At 37.3% G+C, this 20,878-nt stretch overlaps 1 protein-coding gene across 2 annotated transcripts; it reads left to right on the top strand.

Annotated features, from left to right (window-relative positions):
• The first annotated feature begins 4,063 nt into the window (after nt 1–4,063).
• Nucleotides 4,064–20,087, top strand: LOC105061125 (probable chromo domain-containing protein LHP1). Of its 2 annotated transcripts, none has more exons than XM_010945086.4 (5): nt 4,064–4,473; nt 4,588–4,674; nt 4,783–5,526; nt 19,135–19,195; nt 19,825–20,087. In XM_010945086.4, the coding sequence occupies exons 1-5, from the start codon at nt 4,157–4,159 to the stop codon at nt 19,855–19,857; spliced, it is 1,242 nt and encodes a 413-aa protein (XP_010943388.1). In that variant the 5' UTR covers nt 4,064–4,156; the 3' UTR covers nt 19,858–20,087. The 2 variants fall into 2 exon arrangements, with proteins under 2 accessions (XP_010943388.1, XP_010943387.1); XM_010945085.4 differs by lacking the exon at nt 19,825–20,087 and adding an exon at nt 19,285–19,648 and having other exon boundaries at nt 4,065–4,473.
• The last annotated feature ends 791 nt before the right edge of the window (nt 20,088–20,878 follow it).

Here is a 20,878-nt window from a genome sequence, read left to right as displayed (position 1 = left end):
TCAGTCCAGCCTCATCGGAAAGATGATTGATGACCTCTCCTTCTTCTATCATACTCCGTAGAGCGAACTGGCTTCTCTCCTTCTTCTCCTTGGGTCCTAAAGCTATATAATATTTTTCTCTATTTTTTTCTACCCTTTTCACTGAATTTTTCTGCTCTCAAAGCTTATTCTCGGACCTCTTATTTATAGATAATTTTTCATAATTTTTTGATAGGAAAAGAGTCCTAAAATCCTTAAAAATCATTTTAATCTCTTAGAAATATTTTTGGCCATCGGATCAGGCTTGGACCACCCAGATCTACTCGAAAAATCAATGTTTTAATCTGAATCAAAGTTGGATCGAATGTCAGCAGTTCGATCTGGGTTCTGATGAAGTTTTGACCATCGGATCACGCAAAAGAACTCCTATTCAAAGTTGAGAATGTCCTCAGCCGTCCGATCGCTTGATGGATCACTTCTGAGCTGTCGGATCGTGTAAATCCTCTTCTTATAAATCAGCAGCAAACGTGGACCGTCGAATTTGGGTCGGGATGGATATCAGCCATTGGATCATGCCTAGAATCTTTCTCTCACTGTGAGCCATGTCTGTGGACCGTGAAACTATTTTCGTAGACCGCGCTCTGGCTCTATGGATCGAGCTGCCGATCCAACGTGCACCGGAGGCTATTTTTTTTATTTTTTAAGATATTTTGGCTCCATTTTGGCTTCGATTTTCATCTGAAAAATTAGAAAAAATATGTATTAAATTTTAAAAAAATTTTCATCATCTTGATACTTAAATTACTCAATTAACTCAATATCTATTTTTTATAAATATATTTAATTTTATATTTTTTAAAAAATATTTATTTTTTAAAAAAATTTAATTTATTCATGAAATTAGATTTTTTAAAAGATGTAAGCACCATAAATTATCAAAAATATCTACAATAAATACAAAAATATATCACTTATCATTGCACAAAAGCATCTACACTCTCCATCTTGACTTAAAGTGAGCTCAATCAAAAAATATGAGGAAAGTATAAATTTGCTGTAGGATATTTAACTTTAGAAAATATAAAAGTAAAATCATAGAACACACTCAACAACTTATTAATTTTCATAATTTTATCCTACTCTTCTTCAAATGGACAATGCTTGTAATTGGAGTCACTTAATTTCAAATGAAAAAAAGCACGACGATAAACAAGAGCACTGTCTAGCATCAAAAAAGTTGAATTTCATTTTGTGGGAACATCTTACCTTAAACATTTTTTACTTACCAAAGATATTTGTCCAACACATTCCAAAAATTTTTATTTTCAAACTTGTGAACCTCTTACATATTTAACACTTTTACAAATCCTATAAATAGATTCATCTATCTCCTTTAATCCCTCTTGTATAATTAAATTAAGAATATGAGCACAACATCAAACATGAAAGAACTCAACATTTGAGTAAAATGTATCTTTCAAATTAAGATGGATCTGTAATATATCAACAAAAGTATCATTTACCGATGCATTATCCAACATCATATAAAATAACTATTTTTCAATCTCCAAATCAATTAATAAACCATAGATCATTTCACACAAAGATATGCCATTGTATGGAGGAGGCATGAAATGAAAGTTAAGAACTTTCTTTTGCAACATCTATTTTTCATCAATAAAATTGGCGGTTAAACATAAATATCCATCAGCAGTAATAGAGGTCCAGCTTATCTTAGAAGGAATTGAGTGTAGCCATAATAATAACTTTTCTTATACAATTTCAGCATATCTGTCTTAACAATATTCCTTGATACTAATCTGACATCCTCATAAACATAAGCAAATAAAGATCTAATACCTTCATACTCAACAAATTGAAATGGTAGATCATGCTTGATAATTGCATATATTAATAATTCATAAAATTTTTCTAGATTAAATTTACCAGACTGCATTGATATGGAATCCTTGAGATTGTGAAAAAATCATTTGCCCCACATCATGATTCTTCTAACAATTCTATGCTGCTTCAAATTTTCAATCCCAACCTTACCACCAAATTGATATTCCATACCACACTTGATGCATTTATATTTTTTTGTTGTTTCTTTTGTATGAAAAAATTAATAAATAGGTGAAGTTAATTTTCTTTTACGTTTACCAATGGAATCAGCAATTGTAGCTATATTTGAACCTACGAGGGCCGATTCATTGGCACCATCATCATCACTTTCCAGATCTACATTGACGATAAGCTCTTTATCCATCTATATCATATAATGAAAATTTATATTAACCACCAAAAAATTAAAAATACTTAGAACATCAAAGAAGGAAAGAGGAAGAAAAAGCTCAGATTTAGTATTTAATCTACAACTAAATGAAACAACACAATCGATTGCCTATAGAAGAAGGCCGTCTAAGATTATTGCTGTTAAAAATAGTTGAATCAGCAAAAAGATATCCCAAAATCATCATAACCTCCATATACAAACCTTAAAGCAAACCTCCATAGTGCACATTGGCCATTGTGCACATTTTGACAATCAGTATAAAAAATAAAAATTAAAAAATATAAAATAGTAACCTACAATCATGATAAAAATTTGAGAATACAAAAAAAAATATAAAATATAAAAATACTAACCATTTTATCTCTAATCTAGATTGCTGATTATTTAAATATCAAGTTATAGATGAAAGTCCAATTCTCATATCATCATAAACAAACAACAACCACAACAATGAAAACAACGAAGTGAAATGGGCAAAACATTAGAAAGCAGCTGCAAGCTAAAATGAGCACTATCATGATAGATAGAACCTACTTTTTATGATACACATAAAGTGACATAATAAATAATAATACCAAAACGTTAATCACACCATAGATCTACCAGGATATTAACTCTTTCCTACATCCTAGTAACTGAAGTACAATATACATACATCTAACCTTTGTATATAAAGCAAGCTTATCAAATTTTAAAGCATAATCATTGCACATGTTGATAATCATGAAAAAAATAAATATGAAAATTCAAAAATCTAAATTAAGGATTAAGAAAAGTATACCTTGGGAAAGATTAAGAAAGCATGGAAGGAGAAAAAGAAAAAAAAAAATCCTAAATCTCAAACAGCCAACCTGCCTCAGCAACGATCGTTGGAGAAGAATGCAGCAACCAGATAACCACCAAAAGAGAAAAAAGGAAAAAACCCTAGATGGCTAGATCTCAAGCGGCCAAGCCGCCAAAGTGCCAAGCAACATAAGCCCTCAAGGATTAGTGACGAAGGAGGATCGTCACCAAAGAAAGAAACTAGAGGAAACCACGAGAGGGGAGGGGCTTCACAGCTCGTTCGGCCACCGTTGGGAAGGAAGCTGCAAGCACTGACCACCGAAAGAAATGGAGGAGCCCCAGCCACCATTAAGAGGAAGCATCAGCTGAAGGAGGAGTGGAGGAGCGAAAGAAGAAATCCTAGATCTAGAAGTCGGGGATGGGAGGGAAGATGAAAGATCGGACACCAGAGAGGCAGAGCCGCAGAGCGAATGCCGAAGGATTTCAATTTTTCTTAGGATTTTAGCTTTTATATTTAGCGGACAGCAGATTCATGGGTTACAACCCGACCCGATCCAATTCATTTATTAAACAAATTAAACGGATTAGTTGTCTGAAATCTGAATCCGATCCGATTATTAAATAGATTAAACAAGTCGATCCATTTATGATCTGAATCTTTTTAATTCAAATTCAAATCTGTTTAAGGTGGATCGAATATGGATCGAATTGACGGATCGGATTGAATTTTACCGTCCCTAATGTTAATATGATCATTTATTTTTTAAAAAAATTATAATTAATATATAAAATTAAATAAAATTAAATATAAATCAGATAGTTATTTATCTATATTTATATTTATTTTTTTAAATTAATATAGTTATAAGTATCAATTTTTTTGAAATATCCAAATTTCAAATCCTAGATTCGGATATCAAAATTGGATTGGACGGATTTTTTTAAATTATTTTTTAAAATTTTATCCGCAGCATCAAGCGCTTTAAAATCAACAGCGGGCCCGGAACGTGCGTTCGGACGGCAGCGGCGCGGGCACCGGGGGAAGAAAGGTAACAGAAGCAAAAGAAGGAAACGCCGCAACCAAAGGATCCAGATCAGATGAAGAGCGGCCGGAAGAAGGGCGATGCCGCCACGCCGTCCGACGGCGGTGACGGAGGAGCGACCGCGGCGCCGCCGGGAGCGGTGGAGGTGGGCCCGGCACTAGCCGCGGCGGTAGAAGAGAAGGCGTCAGCGGACGCGGGGGCGGGCGCAGAAGAACAGGAGGAGGAAGAGGAGGAGGGCGAGGAGGGAGAGGAGGAAGGGGATTTGGAGGGGGAGGAGGAGGAGGTGCCGAAGCTTGGCGAGGACTTCTACGAGATCGAGGACATTAGAAAGAAGAGGGTGCGCAAGGGCCAGGTCCAGTATCTCATCAAATGGTCAGTGTGAAGTAAAAATAAATCCCACCTACGCACTTCTCTTCTCCTCCTCCTCCTCTTTTGCTCCCTATTAGGGCTTAATCTCTTTGTTTATTGGATTGGGGTACATGGAAGGCGGGGATGGCCGGAGACAGCCAACACCTGGGAACCCTACGACAACGTCAAATCCTGCGCAGATATCATCGAAGCCTTCGAAGAGAGGTTCGTTCGTTCGTGCCTACACAAACCATCCATGATCCTTCCTCCGTTTTCTTCTTTTTCCCTCTCGCTGTGAAGTTTAATGTTGGTTTGCGGGGGTTGATTCTGTAGGTCGCGGTCGACCAGGCCTTCGCGGAAGCGCAGGCGCAAGCATGGGGCTTCGCAAGGCGTGGTCAAGAAGAAGCAGCAGCAGCAGCAGCGCTCCGGCCAGACGGAGGAATCTCCAGCGGCCACCGCCGAGAATCCGAGATCACCGTCTCAGGACAAGATGGCTGCTGCCAATTCTACTGATAGAGCCAGGGAAGCGGAGGCAAATGATGCGGTGGAGGAGGGCAACGGGAAGGAGCTCGGAGGTGCGGTCGGGGCGAATGGGTCCCCGCTGCACGGAGCTCAAGATGAACAGAAGAAAAGGGGTGAGAACGGGAGTCCTAGTCTTGCGGATCCAAAAGAAGGACCGTCCATTTCCATCCATCTGCCCGGCGGGCGGGAGGAGGATGGTTCCACCGATGGGTTCTCCAAAGTGGAGAACGCCCAGCCCTTGCAGCAGGGCAACCAAGTCACTGGTGCCAAGAGGAGGAAGTCTGGATGCGTGAGGAGGTTCAAGCAGGACTCACGTCCTTGTGATCGGGATGAGGTGCGCAATGCAGCTGCCAGGGGTGCAAATGGATCTTGCGGCAAAGGTGAAAAGTCGGGGAATGAAGATGTTGGTTCCACTGAAGATGAGATTGGTGACAAAAACAAGGCGGATGACTCTGCAAAACAGCTTTTTATTGCGAAGATCATTAAGCCGATCCGTTACTATGCGACGGTGACGGACAATGTGCAGCAGGTGTCCATAACATTCAAGGCTCTGAGGTGAGCATAAGCTAAACTAGGATTCTGACTTACCTCTTGCTGTGTTTTTTTGCAACTTGTGTACTTCCATTACTTCTTCTTTTGGACACTATTTTTGGATCAGGTCCAAGTTCAGCATGCTTAGAGGTTGCATGTTGCTAGGTAAACCTTCAAAAAGTGAAAGCATCAAAACCCAAACTACTAGATGCTTGAAGCACCCTCAAAATTTAAGAAACTTCTTTAGTTTTGCTATTGTATGATATGAAACTAATTAGATATGCATTTTAGAAGTAATCAATTTTTTAGTGCAAATCTTGCATGCAAGATTCTATGCTGATGTTTGATCTTTGTTGCATATCTGTTAGGCACATGCATTTTCATCGAGTTGCTGTTTTGATTTGCCTCGAGCTATGCTACATGAATTAACATGTTGTTTCTAGCTTTGTGCCATCATATACATGACCACTGTGTAGCCTGAGCTGCATATCTGCTTGACCTTGTGCTTTAAGTTATAAGGTTTTCTACCTTTTATGAATTCTCAAGTGCCATTGCTTTTAGATTTGGGCATAACATGGTGTGGTATGACACATTGCCATTTCAAAAATGGAGTGTCCTGAATCCATCCGTTCAAAGATGTTGCACTTGGTAGAATATTTTGGAGTGTCCATTCAAGGACACACTAATGCAAGTGCTGATGCTTCTCAAAGAAATTATTTAAAATATTGCCACAATATTCTAATAAAATGCCATGAGGTTTTTTTTTCTTTCATGGCAATAGGTTTCTAAGATAAATTTAATTATGTATGTATCTATATATATATATATGCATATATGCCTGTACGTATGCAGGTGACTATTTACATGCTTAAGAATTGTGTCTTTAGGGGATTTTTGGATGGAAATTACATGTTTTTGTTTCCTTTTTATTGGCAAGCTTTCTTGTACAGGGAGATTTTGAAGGGAGCAGGTTGCACTAGCTTAGATAGGTGACCAGTAAAACTGGCCTGATTCATTGTTAACTATCCTTTTCCCTGCTTACCTTGGCTCGAAATTTGGCACTAGTTCTTAAGACAGATAGTGTCAAGCCTACAATCAACCAATTATGAAAATCTGCTCAATTCTTCCTTGGAGTCTTCTCAATTTAGAGTTCGCTTCATAGCAAACTCCATCTTGTTGAAAAAGAGGCTTTGATGTGGCATACACATGCACACGCATGCATGAATATATAAATATGTATATATGTATTATGCACATGTTTATGTATATGTATGTATATGCTTCTTTATTTGTTTATCTGGTCTAGAAGTATTTGTATGTTGAGTATTTTGAAGCTTGAAGTTCTAAAAACTTTTAACTTGGTTGTGCTCCTTATTTCTTTTTTAATGAAAAGCTAATTAAACACTTAAGATCTTCAGCAAAAATGTAGATGCAGCATTGTCACCTTCTGTGCATGATATTTTGAACTTCTTGCTTGAATCTGCATGTGTACTTGTTTGTGATCCATTTCATACATAGAACATAGCTCGTCTAAACACAATGTGACTCCAAAAATTGGGATATGTCCTGTAGACCTCTAAATTTTAATATTTTTTACTCTTTATTATTATTATTATTATTTTTTAATGTGATTCGAGGAAGTTGTACATGCTTGATTGTGCATCCAAGTTTATATCTGCTGAATCTAAATGATAAAGAAGGCATACACAACTCCAAATAGTCCAACACCTTAGGAGTGACAGACTAAAGGGATGATTTGGAATCATGATCGTGGGGTGAAGAACCTGTTAGCCAAAAGAATCACTTAAGTTATTTTGCACTTTCTACACAATTTGCATTGCAATGGTTGCACCTAGCTAGTTTGTGGAAAATGTCAAATGGCCATTTTAGTCATCATCATCATGACTCAAGTCCTTTTTTGTTGGAATGGGGCCAATTGTACATATGATCTATTGTCAACTTAACTCTTGATGTTGAGCCTTTTTAAGAGTTGTTGCTGAACTCTCTTGCAAAACATCTTTATGCAAGAGAGTGATACCTAGAAGAATGGTTGGCAGGCACGGAAGCTTATTTTTCCTTGTTTTTGCCTTATCTTGCTAGTTGTCTTCCTTGCCCTTTTATGGATTTAGGAGAGAAGAGGAAAACCTATAACAACCTAGAACCTTATCAAAAAGGCTAGCCGAAAGGTATTATTTAAGTTCATTGGCTCTGTAAAAGTATTTAGGAATCTATCTAGTACATAGCCAATGTAGGACTAAACACACACTATAGATCTTCACATATTCCTCCTTTTTAAGTTCTAACATCCTCGTCAGACTAAGGGATCAAATCCATGCAAATCCATTCACAAGTATCATAAATCCAATTATAAACAACACAATCGGCCCATGGTTAGCTCTATTGGACTCTTGCTACAATGTTCCCTATTCCACATGGGCCATGGGCCTGGTTTGCTTTGATACTATTTTTAACGACCAAGATCTCATCTAAAAAGGCTAGTCGGAAAATATTATTTAAGTTCGTCGGCTTTGTATGAGTATCCAAGATTCACCCAATGCAAAGCTGATGTAAGGCTAAACGCACGTCTGCAAGGGTCCTCATAAAACTTATTCCTCTTTGTTGTTTAAATTTACATAACGAAGGAACAATCTTCCAAATTTCCCCTAGCTTGGAGAGAGCTTAAGAAAGAGGGAAAATTTTGGTTAAATGGAAGCGTAGTCCCATTAAAAAAATCATTTAATTATGCTAAAAAATAACTAGTAATTAATTCTATTAGAATGATGCACCGGTGTAAACTCTAAACTCTAAAGGCAAACCATTTAAAGATAGAAAGAAGCAAGCATGGAATCTTCACATTACACCGAGTCTAGTGTGAAGCACACATAATGAACATGAGAAGAAAGGATGATGGTGATCCCTTCTGTTTTTTTAACCACTATAGTGATAAAAGCACTCCTATTTTTGCTTTATGCACATTCTTTTCACTTTTCCTTTAATTTAGATTACTAAAACAAATGGGATGCTTTTTTTTTTCTCGAAGGTGATATATGTATATATTCTATCAATGAGACATGGACAAACAGCTTGGGAACTCAAGGGCGGAGATAAAACACTCTTGTGTTATCATAGTAGAGATTTTTTTCCCCAAAAAATGATTGTATCAATAAATAAACTCTTTATTTTGTTTCATCCTCTTTCTTTTTGTCCCTTAAATATAGAAAATCAAATACTAGGCAGGGTGTATTTTTTTCAGAATGGAGTATGTGTAAAATGGAACATGGACAAACATCTCAGTGATGTTTGTATTTTTTCAGAATGGAGTATGTGTAAAATGAAGCATGGACAAACATCTTAGGGACTCATGGATGGAGGCTTAAAGCCTTTCATGCTATAACAGAAGAAACTAGAGGATCTAAATCCATATAGCTATACCACTCTTAGGGGTTGTATGGTTGCATGTGAATCTATTGGCATGCAATAAGATTTGTTGTTGTAAATAGAAATGCTACAATTCATTTGCATTTGCAAAAACTTTTTTCCGTTTGGTTGCTTGTAACTAACAACTACAAATGAATTTGCTATTGTTTGCTTGCATGGTGCTGAAAGCCTGAAACAGTTGCAAAATCCTTGGAAGTGACCAGTTAAGGTTAACAATATATTGTACATTCTTTTCATGGCATACAAGCATTCATAAATTTTCAAGTCCATAAGTTCCACAAGTTTATCTTTTCTCATGAAACACACATACAAGCATCATTAACTTCTCAACTCCATAGACAAAAGGAACTTAGAAGATAGCTATTAGTTCATGGTGTACCGTTATAGATTAGCTATAGTCATAGGTGTCAGGAATTACACGCTACTACTCTAGCAACATCTCCTGATAATTTCTGATCAACACCATGGAAGAGGGAGATGGAGAGGTAGAGGAGCTACAAGAGGAGGGGGCAATTTTTTTTTTATTATTTTTTTTGGTGTGGGGGGAGGGGGAGGGGGAGGGGGAGGGGGAGGGTGCCGGTGTAGGTGGAGATGGAAGAGACTTAGAGAGAGATGAAGCGGGTGAGGTGGAAGAGGGCCAGGCAGCTATGGTGGAGAGGGTGCCCTGGTGGTGGTGGAGATGGAAGAGAGCATGAGAAGGATAGAGAGGGATTGGAGGTTGAATAGGAGGGGACTGATGATGGTGGGTGGGTGTCCACGATGGTAGTGGGGATGGAAGAGATAGAGAGAGATAAGAGAGAGATAAAGAGGGAAAGGAGATAAAGGAGATCCTATCAAGTTTGGCTAGATTTGAGCAGGTCCAAGTGGATATTGCTCATCCACTGTGGGGGGAGGAGGGAGAGAGAGAGGTCTTTATCATTGTCAGAGGAGAAGGGGGCTTGTTAGAGGAGAATGGGATGTAGGGTGGAAAACACTAGCAGATCATGGCGTTGGAGTTGAGGATATATAGTGGAGTGGGAGTTCACATGCAAGTTGCAAAACCTTTTGCAGTCGACTTTGGTTACAATTATTTTGCAACTTCTTGGGCTTTTTAATAGTAGCTTGCAAGCAAGTTGCACCAAACAACTGCAAGTAATTACCTTTATTTCATTTGTTGCATTTGGTTTTGCAGCCTTTGTCTGTAGGAAATAAAATAGCACCTTGAAGCAAAATAGTCCAACTGTTGTCTCTATCCGGGTTTTAAATATTGGCCAAAACCTGGGACCAGGACTGGTGCAAATGAACCAAAATTTTGAACTTCAATCAGGTTTTGCTAGTTTTCACAATTTCAACTGAAACTAGCCAAAATTGGTTTTTGAATGTTTAACAAACACATATATCTGAAACATCATTAGTTTTTTAGCTATAGATAGCACTGTCACATGTAGAGATTTATGCACGTCTGATTGAAGTGGGTTGTTTTGGGGGAAGGAGGACCTCTTATTATTCTGGAGAATCTGAAAGGACCTGTGGGACTAATTACAGCAGCTTAATGTCCCCTACTTGTCTTCTTTTGATTATTGAAAATTGGCTGAGGTGAAGGGGTGAGCAATATTCATCCCTGTCCCCTCCAGAGTTATAGCAACTCAACACTCTTTTCCCACCATTCCTTTCCTCATGGATAACACTCCACCATATCAATGCTAACAAAGCAATAACACTAATAGATATTTCAAGGTGAAGGGAGCAGTAGCATTTCTTCTTTATTGTTTTAATATTTTGCTAAATAAGTAAAAACATAGTAGGGTTCTTTTTTTCTCATTACTAGCTTCATTATTATTTAGAAAGCATTAGATCTTGGTGTGATTCCTTTTTCTCACTTGTATAGTATTTTCTTTCTTAGATGAATTATTAAAATGAAACAAAATGAAGTGTGCCTAGATGCTTCTGAGCCAAAAACTACTCAAATTATGCAAAATTAAGATCATAGCTAATTTAAGACACAATACAATAATGTGAGATAACTTCTCTTGATTTCTTTTATTTGTTTTCTATTCTTCTGGAGTTTATTCTGATTTTTTTGGCCAAAATTTCAAAACTCCAAACAAAATTGTTGAAACTGAAACCTGACAAGTGGGACCAAAATTGAAATTTTGTTCTAAAACCTTGGTTTCTATTAAATTATTGAAGGTTCCTGTTTTATCTTCTTTAACTATGACTTTACAAGTTGCAGCCATTATGTTCTTTTAAAAGCCAGGTCTTTTGAAACATAAGACATTTTTATTTTTATTTTTTTTTTACTTGCGTTTGAACTTTCTTTCCTTTGACCTTTGATTGAGCGTTCAACCTTCGTTGAAGATATCTATGGTGAGGTTGCCTGGTGGCTGACTTATCACATATATGGGCCATTTCAAATGGTCCTTGCGCAAATTATCTTTGTTCTAACTGTAAGATCTTCTTTTCCCATGAAAAATGAGGAGACAAGAAGTTTTTGAGACTTATTATTGATTGGTTTTATATAGGAAATAAACGAGAATGAAAGATGAAAACAATGGGTTTTTTCTTCATGCCATTTTTTCTACTAAGTATCAAATATTGAGAAAATACAATGATAAAAGGCGAATCATATTAACCTTGAAACATTTCCACTATAAAGATTGTCAAACTTCATGAGATGACTATGTCATCCAATGTAAAATGCCATTGTCTCTATTGGATATAATTCCTACCTTCATATCCATTGTCACTGCTTTGCCACAATTGGTATCATTGTCATGTTGCCATCACCATGCTAGAACTACCATTACCACCGGTATTGTTGTCTTTGCTACCACTGCCTTTAACGTCACTACAACAACTACCACCACAAGTGTTGTTATGACTTATGACTAACCATCATTATGGCCCCACCACCACCAATGTTGCAGTTGTATTCATTGCTACCATGTCACAGTGTTACTACTAAGATGGAAATCATTATCGGGAGGGTTAGCACTATGGTGCAGCTTGATTCACGATCAAGACCCATTAGATCAACTTGAGATGATTCAGCAGCAAGGCTCATTTCTGTGATGTAAACCATTGGCAGGTTGACTAGGCCAACTCGGACTGGAATTGGAGGGGGGGAGGGGAGAAGAGCAAAGGGAGGATAAGAGCTTGGTTGGTGAGACAATGAGCTGTAGGTATGATGGGAAGGCGTGATGACTAGTGACGATAATGGGTGATTGGTAACAGGCAAGGCAGGCCAATGAGGTTGGATGATAGGTTGGACATTGAGACTAGTGGCATAGATGAAGAGGAGAGGTGGAGTCAAAGAAGAGGGAACTACGAGTGGGATAGGATGTGGATGGGGAGGCATTGAAGGGGAGGGAAGACGAGAACTAAGGATTGCAAAGAAAGGGGATGGCTAAAAGATTAGGATTTAGAATTTTTTTTTTTTTTTGTAACATCTAATATGTAATATATAATATATTATATATAATATTACTTAATATATCAATTTGATAATAATATGTTTATCAGTTCATGATTTGATAAATTAGAACCCTCCAACCTGAACTTAACCAATCTAGCTTGTCGACCAGGCTATCTTGGCATGTACTTGACTCATGAACATAATGAGGAAGGTTAGATGGGTCAAAATCAGTTTTGTTTGGTGCAGGTTAAAAGGTTAGGGATAAAACTCCTAAATCATCACTACTTTTAGCACTACTGGCTACTGCTCTTGCCATCAGAATCATTGTCATTACTGGCACAAGTAGGAATATTGCTGTTGTTCTCATTACACATTTGCTGCACCAATTTAAGGGTAAAAGTGGATCGGATAATATCCGTCTAGATCCATTTTTACATCCAAATCTATCTGAATATGTATAGAAACTTGAGCATCCGACTAGTATCCATATACGTCAACAAAATGGATATGGATATAGATAGACAACTATCTGATTTGTATCCGAGTATCTGATTCTATTGGTAATCCTATTTAATTTTATATAGTACTCATAAATTTTTAAGGTAAAAATGACCACATTAATATGCTATTAGCTTGATTTATCATCTACTTAGTAAACTCTTTGATTCTGTGGTCATAAAGTTTAATTATCTGACTTATGTTCGTATTCATATCCATACTTCTGGTATTCGATTTGTATCCGCATCCATTTGAAACAAATATGGATATGAATTTTTGCATCCGATTAACATCCATATCCGTATCAGTATTAATGAAACAAAATAAATATGGATATGAATATTACAAATATCCAATCTGATTTCAGCCCTACGCACCATCGCTGCTTACTGCTGCCAATGCCACTTCCTTTCATTCAATCTGTTTTCAGTGTGTCCATTCAACAAATCTCTTTTTTTATAGTTTCTTTCCTTGTAAATCTTTCTCATGTTTTCCATCTATCTTTTCAGCTTTTCAACAATTTTATTGTGCTCTTGCAAATTCCTTCTTACTTTTGGCATGGTCTAAAATATCTAGTTTGTATTTTAGCTTATGTTGCTATATTCACAACTTAAGCTTCCTTTATTCCACTCATTTAAGCCCCTTTCCCTAAGTTTACCATGGCCTAATGTGTCCAAGTATATGCATAGCAATCTGGTATAGACCTCATTCTCTTGGGGGCTTTTATCCATTTGTATGGAACCTAATCTCAGTTTGGACTGTTTGGTTTCTATTATATTATGTATGTTGCAAAAATTGATGATTATTAGACCAAAGTTTTTAGTAGAAGTGCACATTTCTGATAGAGTTAGTTCATTTTCTTGATAGTGTTGTTTCAATGGGACGTTGTTGTTTAGAATTGCTGATATGGTGCAGGACACATTTCTGTGATGTTTATCAATGCATAAACAAGATTTCTAGTTTATGAACGTGTCAATGGTTTAGGGTTAAAAATGCAGTTTAACCTTTTAATCTTATAGTATTTTTAACAGATTTATTCGTGATAGAGCCATAATATAAGTGTGGGGGAAGTTATATATAGTCTGATATTGCAATATTGTGTATCATTTGATAGAATCTTTCATCTTTTTCAATAGATGCATATTGACAGTTCCTGTGAGCTGTTTCTTGGATGAATTTTACTGACAAGATGGCTATAGTCTATACGTTTTGGTTTTCCACGTCTGCCCTGTCATCTGTGTCTCTGCTTTGCATACCTTGTTCTCATGTGTCCTTTAGGCCCTGTTTTCGGTTTGGAATAGGTAGCAAGAATTATTTTGCGGAAAAAATGTAGGACTAAGTCTGATTAAATCTGTTCAATCATTTTTCTCAAATAATTTATCCAGTTCTCAGGAAATAAGCAAGTAAAAAGTAGCAATTGTCTTTTCTGGATTCCCAATTTTGTCCTTATTTTAACCTCCCTTATTTTTGTGCCAAAAAGGTTCATCGATGGAAGCGGGATAAGTGGGTTTTGTTGAGGATTTTTTCACATTATTTGTGAATAAAGCACAGTTTGTTAACTAAGTTAACTGCTCTTGTGTCATATTTGATTCACTCTTGATTCCTTTTTTTTCAATAAATTTCTTCGCCAAAAATCATTGAGACTTGCTAAAGTCTACAGCCAACTAAAGCCATTTATAACAAAACTATGGTTGGAATTTTTAATTGTTTCAATATTCTGTCTACCAGCATTATTAATAATATAACCATGCATAGAGGGTTATGGTTTCTTTTGCGGCAAATATGTTCCTTCTTTGTTGCAGTGATCTATATATAATAGGTTTAGGTTATTGTTTTGATCATTTAATGTATCTTTTGTTTTTTCTTCTAAACAATAACTTCCTATTCATCGTTATTTTTATCAGTACTTCACTAGCTATCCTCAAAGGTCCTATAACACATAATGGTTCATTAATTAAAGAATATGCTCATCAAAATTAAAGAATAGTCATTGAAAATGGAAGAGAGTATTTTTGAACTGCAGGAGGATTTTGTTCAGAACTCTGATTGTTATGTTTAATAAAAGGCAATTAGCTGGGAGTCTTCATGCTTCTATGGGAGATATGGATTTCAATGAGTGGAACCAGCATCTGTATGAGGAGTAAATCTGTGCTTCTGATGTTTTCAAGATCATGATATTGCCTTTTTTTTTTCATCAGAAGCCGTGGTTATTTTATTTTTCTAATACAGATGTTCAGCTTTGAAATTTTGTAGCAGTAAGAAATTTGGTTTGTTCTTTGCCTTGATCCACTCCAAATATAGAAAAACCTTTGACAGCTGCTACTTGATCAATTATTAGGGATCCTTACTAGCCCTCAGGCCTTCTAGGTTTAATGATAAGCTCTTTACTTCTTGTCATGACTTTACCATTACCCCAGAGGGTTGACATGAGGTTCAAACTAGTTTTAAAATAGCAATATTCGGTGGATCATTATTTAAATTATAAATTCATCTCCATATAGTTAGATTAGGCCTGTAGGTTAAGGTAAACTCAGGTTAGAACATGACACCATTCTGATTTCTGTTAATGTGAGAATTTTACTAAGAGCCCTGTCCTACCTTTCTCACTCAAAGTGTAATAAGATGCATTGCTTTTGATGAGGGAAACAACCTTTACTTTCGTAGCATCTATATTTTTAATTTACTGCAGCTAGGCTAGATGACAACTGCTGTTTTGATCATTTATTTTTCCTTTCGTTTTTTCTTGTGAACAATAACTACCTATTCATGGTTATGTTCGTCATCACTTATCTAGCTATCTTCAAAGGTCCTATAATATATAATGGTTCATTAATTAAAGATATGACTCTGTCAAAAAATCGAAGGGAATATTTCCAAACTCCAGGAGGATTTTGTGCAGAACTCTGATTGTTATGTTTAAAAAAGGCAATAAGTTGAGAGTCTTCATGCCTTAATGGGAAATATGGCTGTTGATGAGTTGAACCTGGCATCTATATGAGAAGTAAGCCTATGCTCCCGATATTTTGAAGACCATGATATTGCTTATTGTCATTACAAGTTGTGGTTATTTTACTTTTCTGATAATGATGTTCAGCTTTGACATTGTAGCAGTAAGAAATTTGGCTTGTTCTTTGTCTTGATCCATTCCAAATAGAAAAACCTTGGAGGACTGCTCCCTATTTGAGCAATTATTAGGCATCCTTACTGGCCAATTGCCCTTACTGGGTTTAATGATAAGCTCTTCAATTCTTGTCATGACTTTACCATTAACCAGAGAGTTGATATGAGGTTCAAACTAGTTGTAAAATAGCAATATTTGATGGGTCATTCTTTAAATTGTAAAATGATCTCCATATAGTTAGATCAGGCCTTTTGGTTAAGGTAAACTCAGGTTAGAACATGTCACCATTCTCATTTCTGGTAACGTGAGAGTTTACTAAGAGCCATGCATGCCGTTCTCACTCAAAGTGTAACCAGATACATTGCTTTTGGTGAAATAAACAATCTTTACTTTCATAGGATCTATATTTTTAATTTACTGCGGATAGGCAACGCTACAACTGCTAGGATTAATTATTGATGCATTTTATGGCAACATAGGGAGTTAATATGTGGTCAATTAACCTTCATTGAAGCTACCATTTAAGGTTTCGAACATGCTATCTTTCTTTTTTGGGGTAACATGAGAAATTTACTAAACGTTACATGCTGCCTTTCTCAGTGATCAACTGTAGTGAGATGTGCTTCTTTTGAAGTAGATTAGCTCTAGCACCCTGGTAGCATTTTTATAAAACTGACTGCAGCTTAGCAGGACTAGAATTTACCAGATAAAATATCAAGGCATGTATTAGCGGCATATGGAGTGAACATGTGGGTAACCAACTTTCTGTGAGATATTATGAAAGCCCTACTACCACTGTTGGTACCATCATTGGTTCCTAAGAGTGTTTAGTGTTAATGTGGCTTGAATTTTAGATATCTTTTATGGGCTCGAACTATGACCCAATCTGAAAAGCCCGCGTTGTGACCTGAATGAAATATTTTGGGAGGTCTGCGGTGGTAGCGGAGGGCACGGATCAGTATAAATATTGTATTTTCTGCCAATCTCGGCAGTTTTGTGAGAGGTTTGGGAAATCAAAGTGCGGCTAGGGTTTGGAGAGTTCTTGAGTGATTGTATCTCTCTTTTCATCATAGTGGAATTTTTCTCTCGTGTCTTGCCCGTGGACGTAGGCTTTTCAGCCGAACCACGTAAATCCTGTGTTTGTTTTTCCTTCTCTTCTCTATTTTGTGTGATTGTACGAATCTGTGTGTGTCCTATATTTGTGCTTGCAATAACATTTAGTTTGTCTTGCCATCTGGGACATGCAACCTCCTTTCCATTTGATTGAGATCAACATCTATGTCCTTGATTTGGGCTACTTAATGACCAAGCAGTTCTCATGCATTATGTTCTGTGTAATTATTGATAGTCCATAGGTTGAGCTAATCAATGTTGTATCGAATTTTGTGGTTGATATGCATAGCATGCCATGGATGTCACTTCAATGTGGTTACCCTGGTAATGGGAGTTGATTCTCTCGAGTTTTATTATGATAGCCATCTATTTGAATATGCATTCAGTAAATCTCTCCTGAATGAACATTTAGATAAGAGGTGGAACCATTGTTTGCCGACCTAGATGGGTTAGGCAATGCTAAACTGTATCGACGGAAAATCGATCTGGTTCCAACGTACAAAACGGCATAATGGTTGTCTCAGAGGGAGGGAGAAGACAGAGAGGAAGAGGGGGGGGGGAGAAGGAGAGGGAGAGGAAGAGAGGACCTCCGGTGATCGCCTGAGGCCATCCGAGCTCTTGTTGAGCTCAATAAGGGTAGAGGGAGGAAAGGAGAGAGAGGGAGAGATCTTTGTCGATTGTTCGGAGGCCTCCGAACAGACGGCGACGCTACTACGACATCTCTGACAGCCAGTGAGGCCGCACCGAGGGGCCTAAGGGCGGTCGAAGCCGGAGGAGGGCCTCTGCCCTCTAGTGCAAAACAGGGGTTTGCCCCTCTGTTTTGCTTTTTTTTTTGGGGGGGGGGGGTTTATCGCATGTTGCTGACTTCATTGTTTTTTTTTTTTTTTTTTTATAATTTTGGTTTTGCTGGCTTCACGGTATTTTATTTTTTTTATAATTTTGGTTGAAATCGGCAGCTACGTTGCTGACTTCGTGCAATAAAACCCAAAAAGATTAAAAAAATGCGAAACATGGGCGAATCCCTGTTTCACATTGGAGGAGGGCAGAGGCCCTCTTCTGGCCTCGACCGCCCTCAGGTGGCCTCTGGTGGCCTTTTCCTCTCCACATCCTCCCCCCCCCTCCCCGTCTTCCTCTCTTCCCTTCTATGCCCTCAGTTCGGTCTGGTATGGACTAGTACGGACCTGTACTGAACCCTACTGCCCGCCGGCTGGCATGGGGTCCGGTTCCGGTTTGGCGGTCCTTGGGTGGAACAGAAGGTGGAGTACAGTCATATTTTGCTGCCACCTTATTGCTGGTTTGGCATCAAGTGGTGCATTCTTCTAGAAATGTCATAAGAAAATAAGTCATAAAGTTGTATTAGTTAGGAAGCATAGTCACTTGTGCTTTCTTTGTATCGGACATCCATGATCATGCAATAAGAGTGTTGAAGAGCTTGTATTTTTATCAGAACCATCCTGTGACCGTATCTACCTGCAGAGCATTCAGTGATCTGGCTGTGCTTTTATTTCTTTTGTGTTTTTATTTCTTTTACTAAAACTCTAGAGTTAATAGAACCATCTGCCTTAGATTTTTGTTTTGCTGTCATTGAGCACTGAACTGGAATTATGCAGATGCAAAAGTGACATTATTAAAAGAACAAGCTGTTATGTCTGGCAACTTATGATTGTAGCAGTATGGTAAAAACAGAAGATCTACGTCAAACTGGATGTCACTTTTTTTCTTTTTTACTGACTAGTACTTTGAAAAAAATTATATATGATAATTTATTATTATTGCTTCTAATAGAGAAAGATGAATTTGACCGGATTTTTCACAAAACCTTGTTTCCTTCCTTTACTTTGTTTATATAAAACAAATTTTAATTCTATTTTGCTGCAGGGTTGCCCTTTTCAGTAAAGGCTTCAGAAAACTAGAACTTGATGACCTGCATACATTGCATTTGCTAGTTCAGAGTACATGTTTGGTTGTTTAGATGATGAGTGAGATTGTTAGAATACTGGTAGATTTTGGTCGTCATGGACATTTATTTGTCATGGAATGTGTTACTGACAATCCATTTGCTTGGTAGGTCTGATGGGAAAGAGGTGCTTGTGGATGACAAAGAATTGAAGGTCAATAACCCGCTGCTGGTATGATTCCTGGTCCTATTTTGCTTTCTGTTGAACTACTTTCATATGAAAAGTAAATTAAAATGTCTTGTGGCTTTCTTATGTGGCAGCTAATCAGTTTCTATGAGCAACATCTTCGTTATAGTCCACAGCCATGAGAAGCTTCTTTGGTGCTTTGATCTAGCCCATTTCTAGGATGGCTGATTGATGCATCACTGGAGTATGTTTAGCAGCAATTTTGTACGCAGTGTTGATTGTTTTAGATGACTTTTGATCAGTTTATGCTAAATACGCCCTCAAAACATTTACAGTTGCATCTTATCATCTGTTAATACCCAAGGGAAATGGAGGGTTCACTGTTGACAACCTCTTTATAATGCCTGATGATATTGCTGGATAAGTTACTGCACACCTGTTAACGTGAAAGATAATATATTGTGTATTTTAGCTATAATTCATTTGTGTTGCAAGATATTTGTAAGTGTATTTGAGGTTTAAGCAAATAGATGAGCATGGTTGAGTTCCTGCACTCATGGTATCTTACCATGACACGCAGTTAACTTCGTTTGCTACTTCATATTGAAAAGAGAAAAAGCCTTGTTTATTAGTTGCTATTTATTAAACCATCTGTGAATCTGTGATATCTGCAGGTTACTGAGGTTGCTAGTTACGCCTCCACTTGACAGAGAGCAAACTTGCCCTTCCAACCTGTCTTTTCCAGACTGATTGATCTGTTATTTTGTCCGCTAGTCATGGATCATATTTTTAGATTGTGGAAAGTCTTCCTTATCATTTTGTTTTTGGGTATCTTCAATTATCTATATGAATTTCTCCAGATTTAAGACTGGAAGCTCTGGTTTTTCTAATGTGGTTCAGATCACATGAGCATGCATGAGAATATGCTCTTTATTTCCATTTTGCATTGGATAAAAACCAGATGGATGCTGGAAAGTGTTGTAACCAAGGTTGATTTTAGGGAGTTGCCATTTCATCCATGGAAGCACAGGTGAGTGTAGACCACTCGAGTGATGCCGAGTTGGTATGATAAGAAGGACATAAGTACATGTACTTGCTTATCAGAAGCTGCATTTACCAGTGGACAATCTCTCTTGTACTGCTTAAATTTTCATATGTGAATATTTGTTCTAAGCAGTGTCAATGCCTTATAAATATCGGTATTTTGTGGAGAAGTTGCTGAGCCAGGTCGAAGAGCAGGATTCGTGATTGCCGATGGTCAGGAATTTTAATCTGCAGTCCTTATAAGAGAGGGGAGGCAACCCCAATATAATGATGGCGGTCCCAAATACTTTGGAGATGGAAAGAACCTCTCTTTCCTAATCAAAAGGTTGCAGCCATTTTGACCATTCGCTCCGGCTATGGTCGTTGAATTATATTAAGTTTCATTGGCACCGTTTGGCATGGTACAGCCAGACATTTTTCCCATTAGTGATTAGAAAGCATGAAAAGACAATATCCCATTGGTTAGATGAAGGTTTTCATCTTGGATTGTTGATTTGTATCCTTGAGAAATTCTTTGTACAGCGCATGTGGCATAGAAAATCCAACGTAAAGCATACCATCTCTTTTGATTGAGTTATGTAGTCATTATTCTTTAATGTGTATTTAACGTTCGTATTTTTATTTTTTTATTTAAAATTTTGAATGATAAAAATATTCTTTTCCTTCTAAAAAGATTATGATATC

Source organism: Elaeis guineensis, chromosome 11 (assembly GCF_000442705.2).
Source record: "Elaeis guineensis isolate ETL-2024a chromosome 11, EG11, whole genome shotgun sequence".
Classification (NCBI taxonomy): Eukaryota; Viridiplantae; Streptophyta; class Magnoliopsida; order Arecales; family Arecaceae; genus Elaeis; species Elaeis guineensis.
Note: the sequence above shows the minus strand (reverse complement) of the source record. Positions and strands in the feature narration are given on the sequence as shown.

What these genes read in the sequence shown, in the direction of transcription:
- LOC105061125 (XM_010945085.4), top strand. Translation starts at nt 4,157, where the DNA reads ATGAAGAGCGGCCGGAAGAAGGGCGATGCCGCCACGCCGTCCGACGGC. An exon ending in ATCGAAGCCTTCGAAGAGAG is followed by an intron (nt 4,675 to 4,782) that starts GTTCGTTCGTTC and finishes TTGATTCTGTAG; the next exon opens with GTCGCGGTCGACCAGGCCTT. An exon ending in AGGTCAATAACCCGCTGCTG is followed by an intron (nt 19,196 to 19,284) that starts GTATGATTCCTG and finishes CTTATGTGGCAG; the next exon opens with CTAATCAGTTTCTATGAGCA.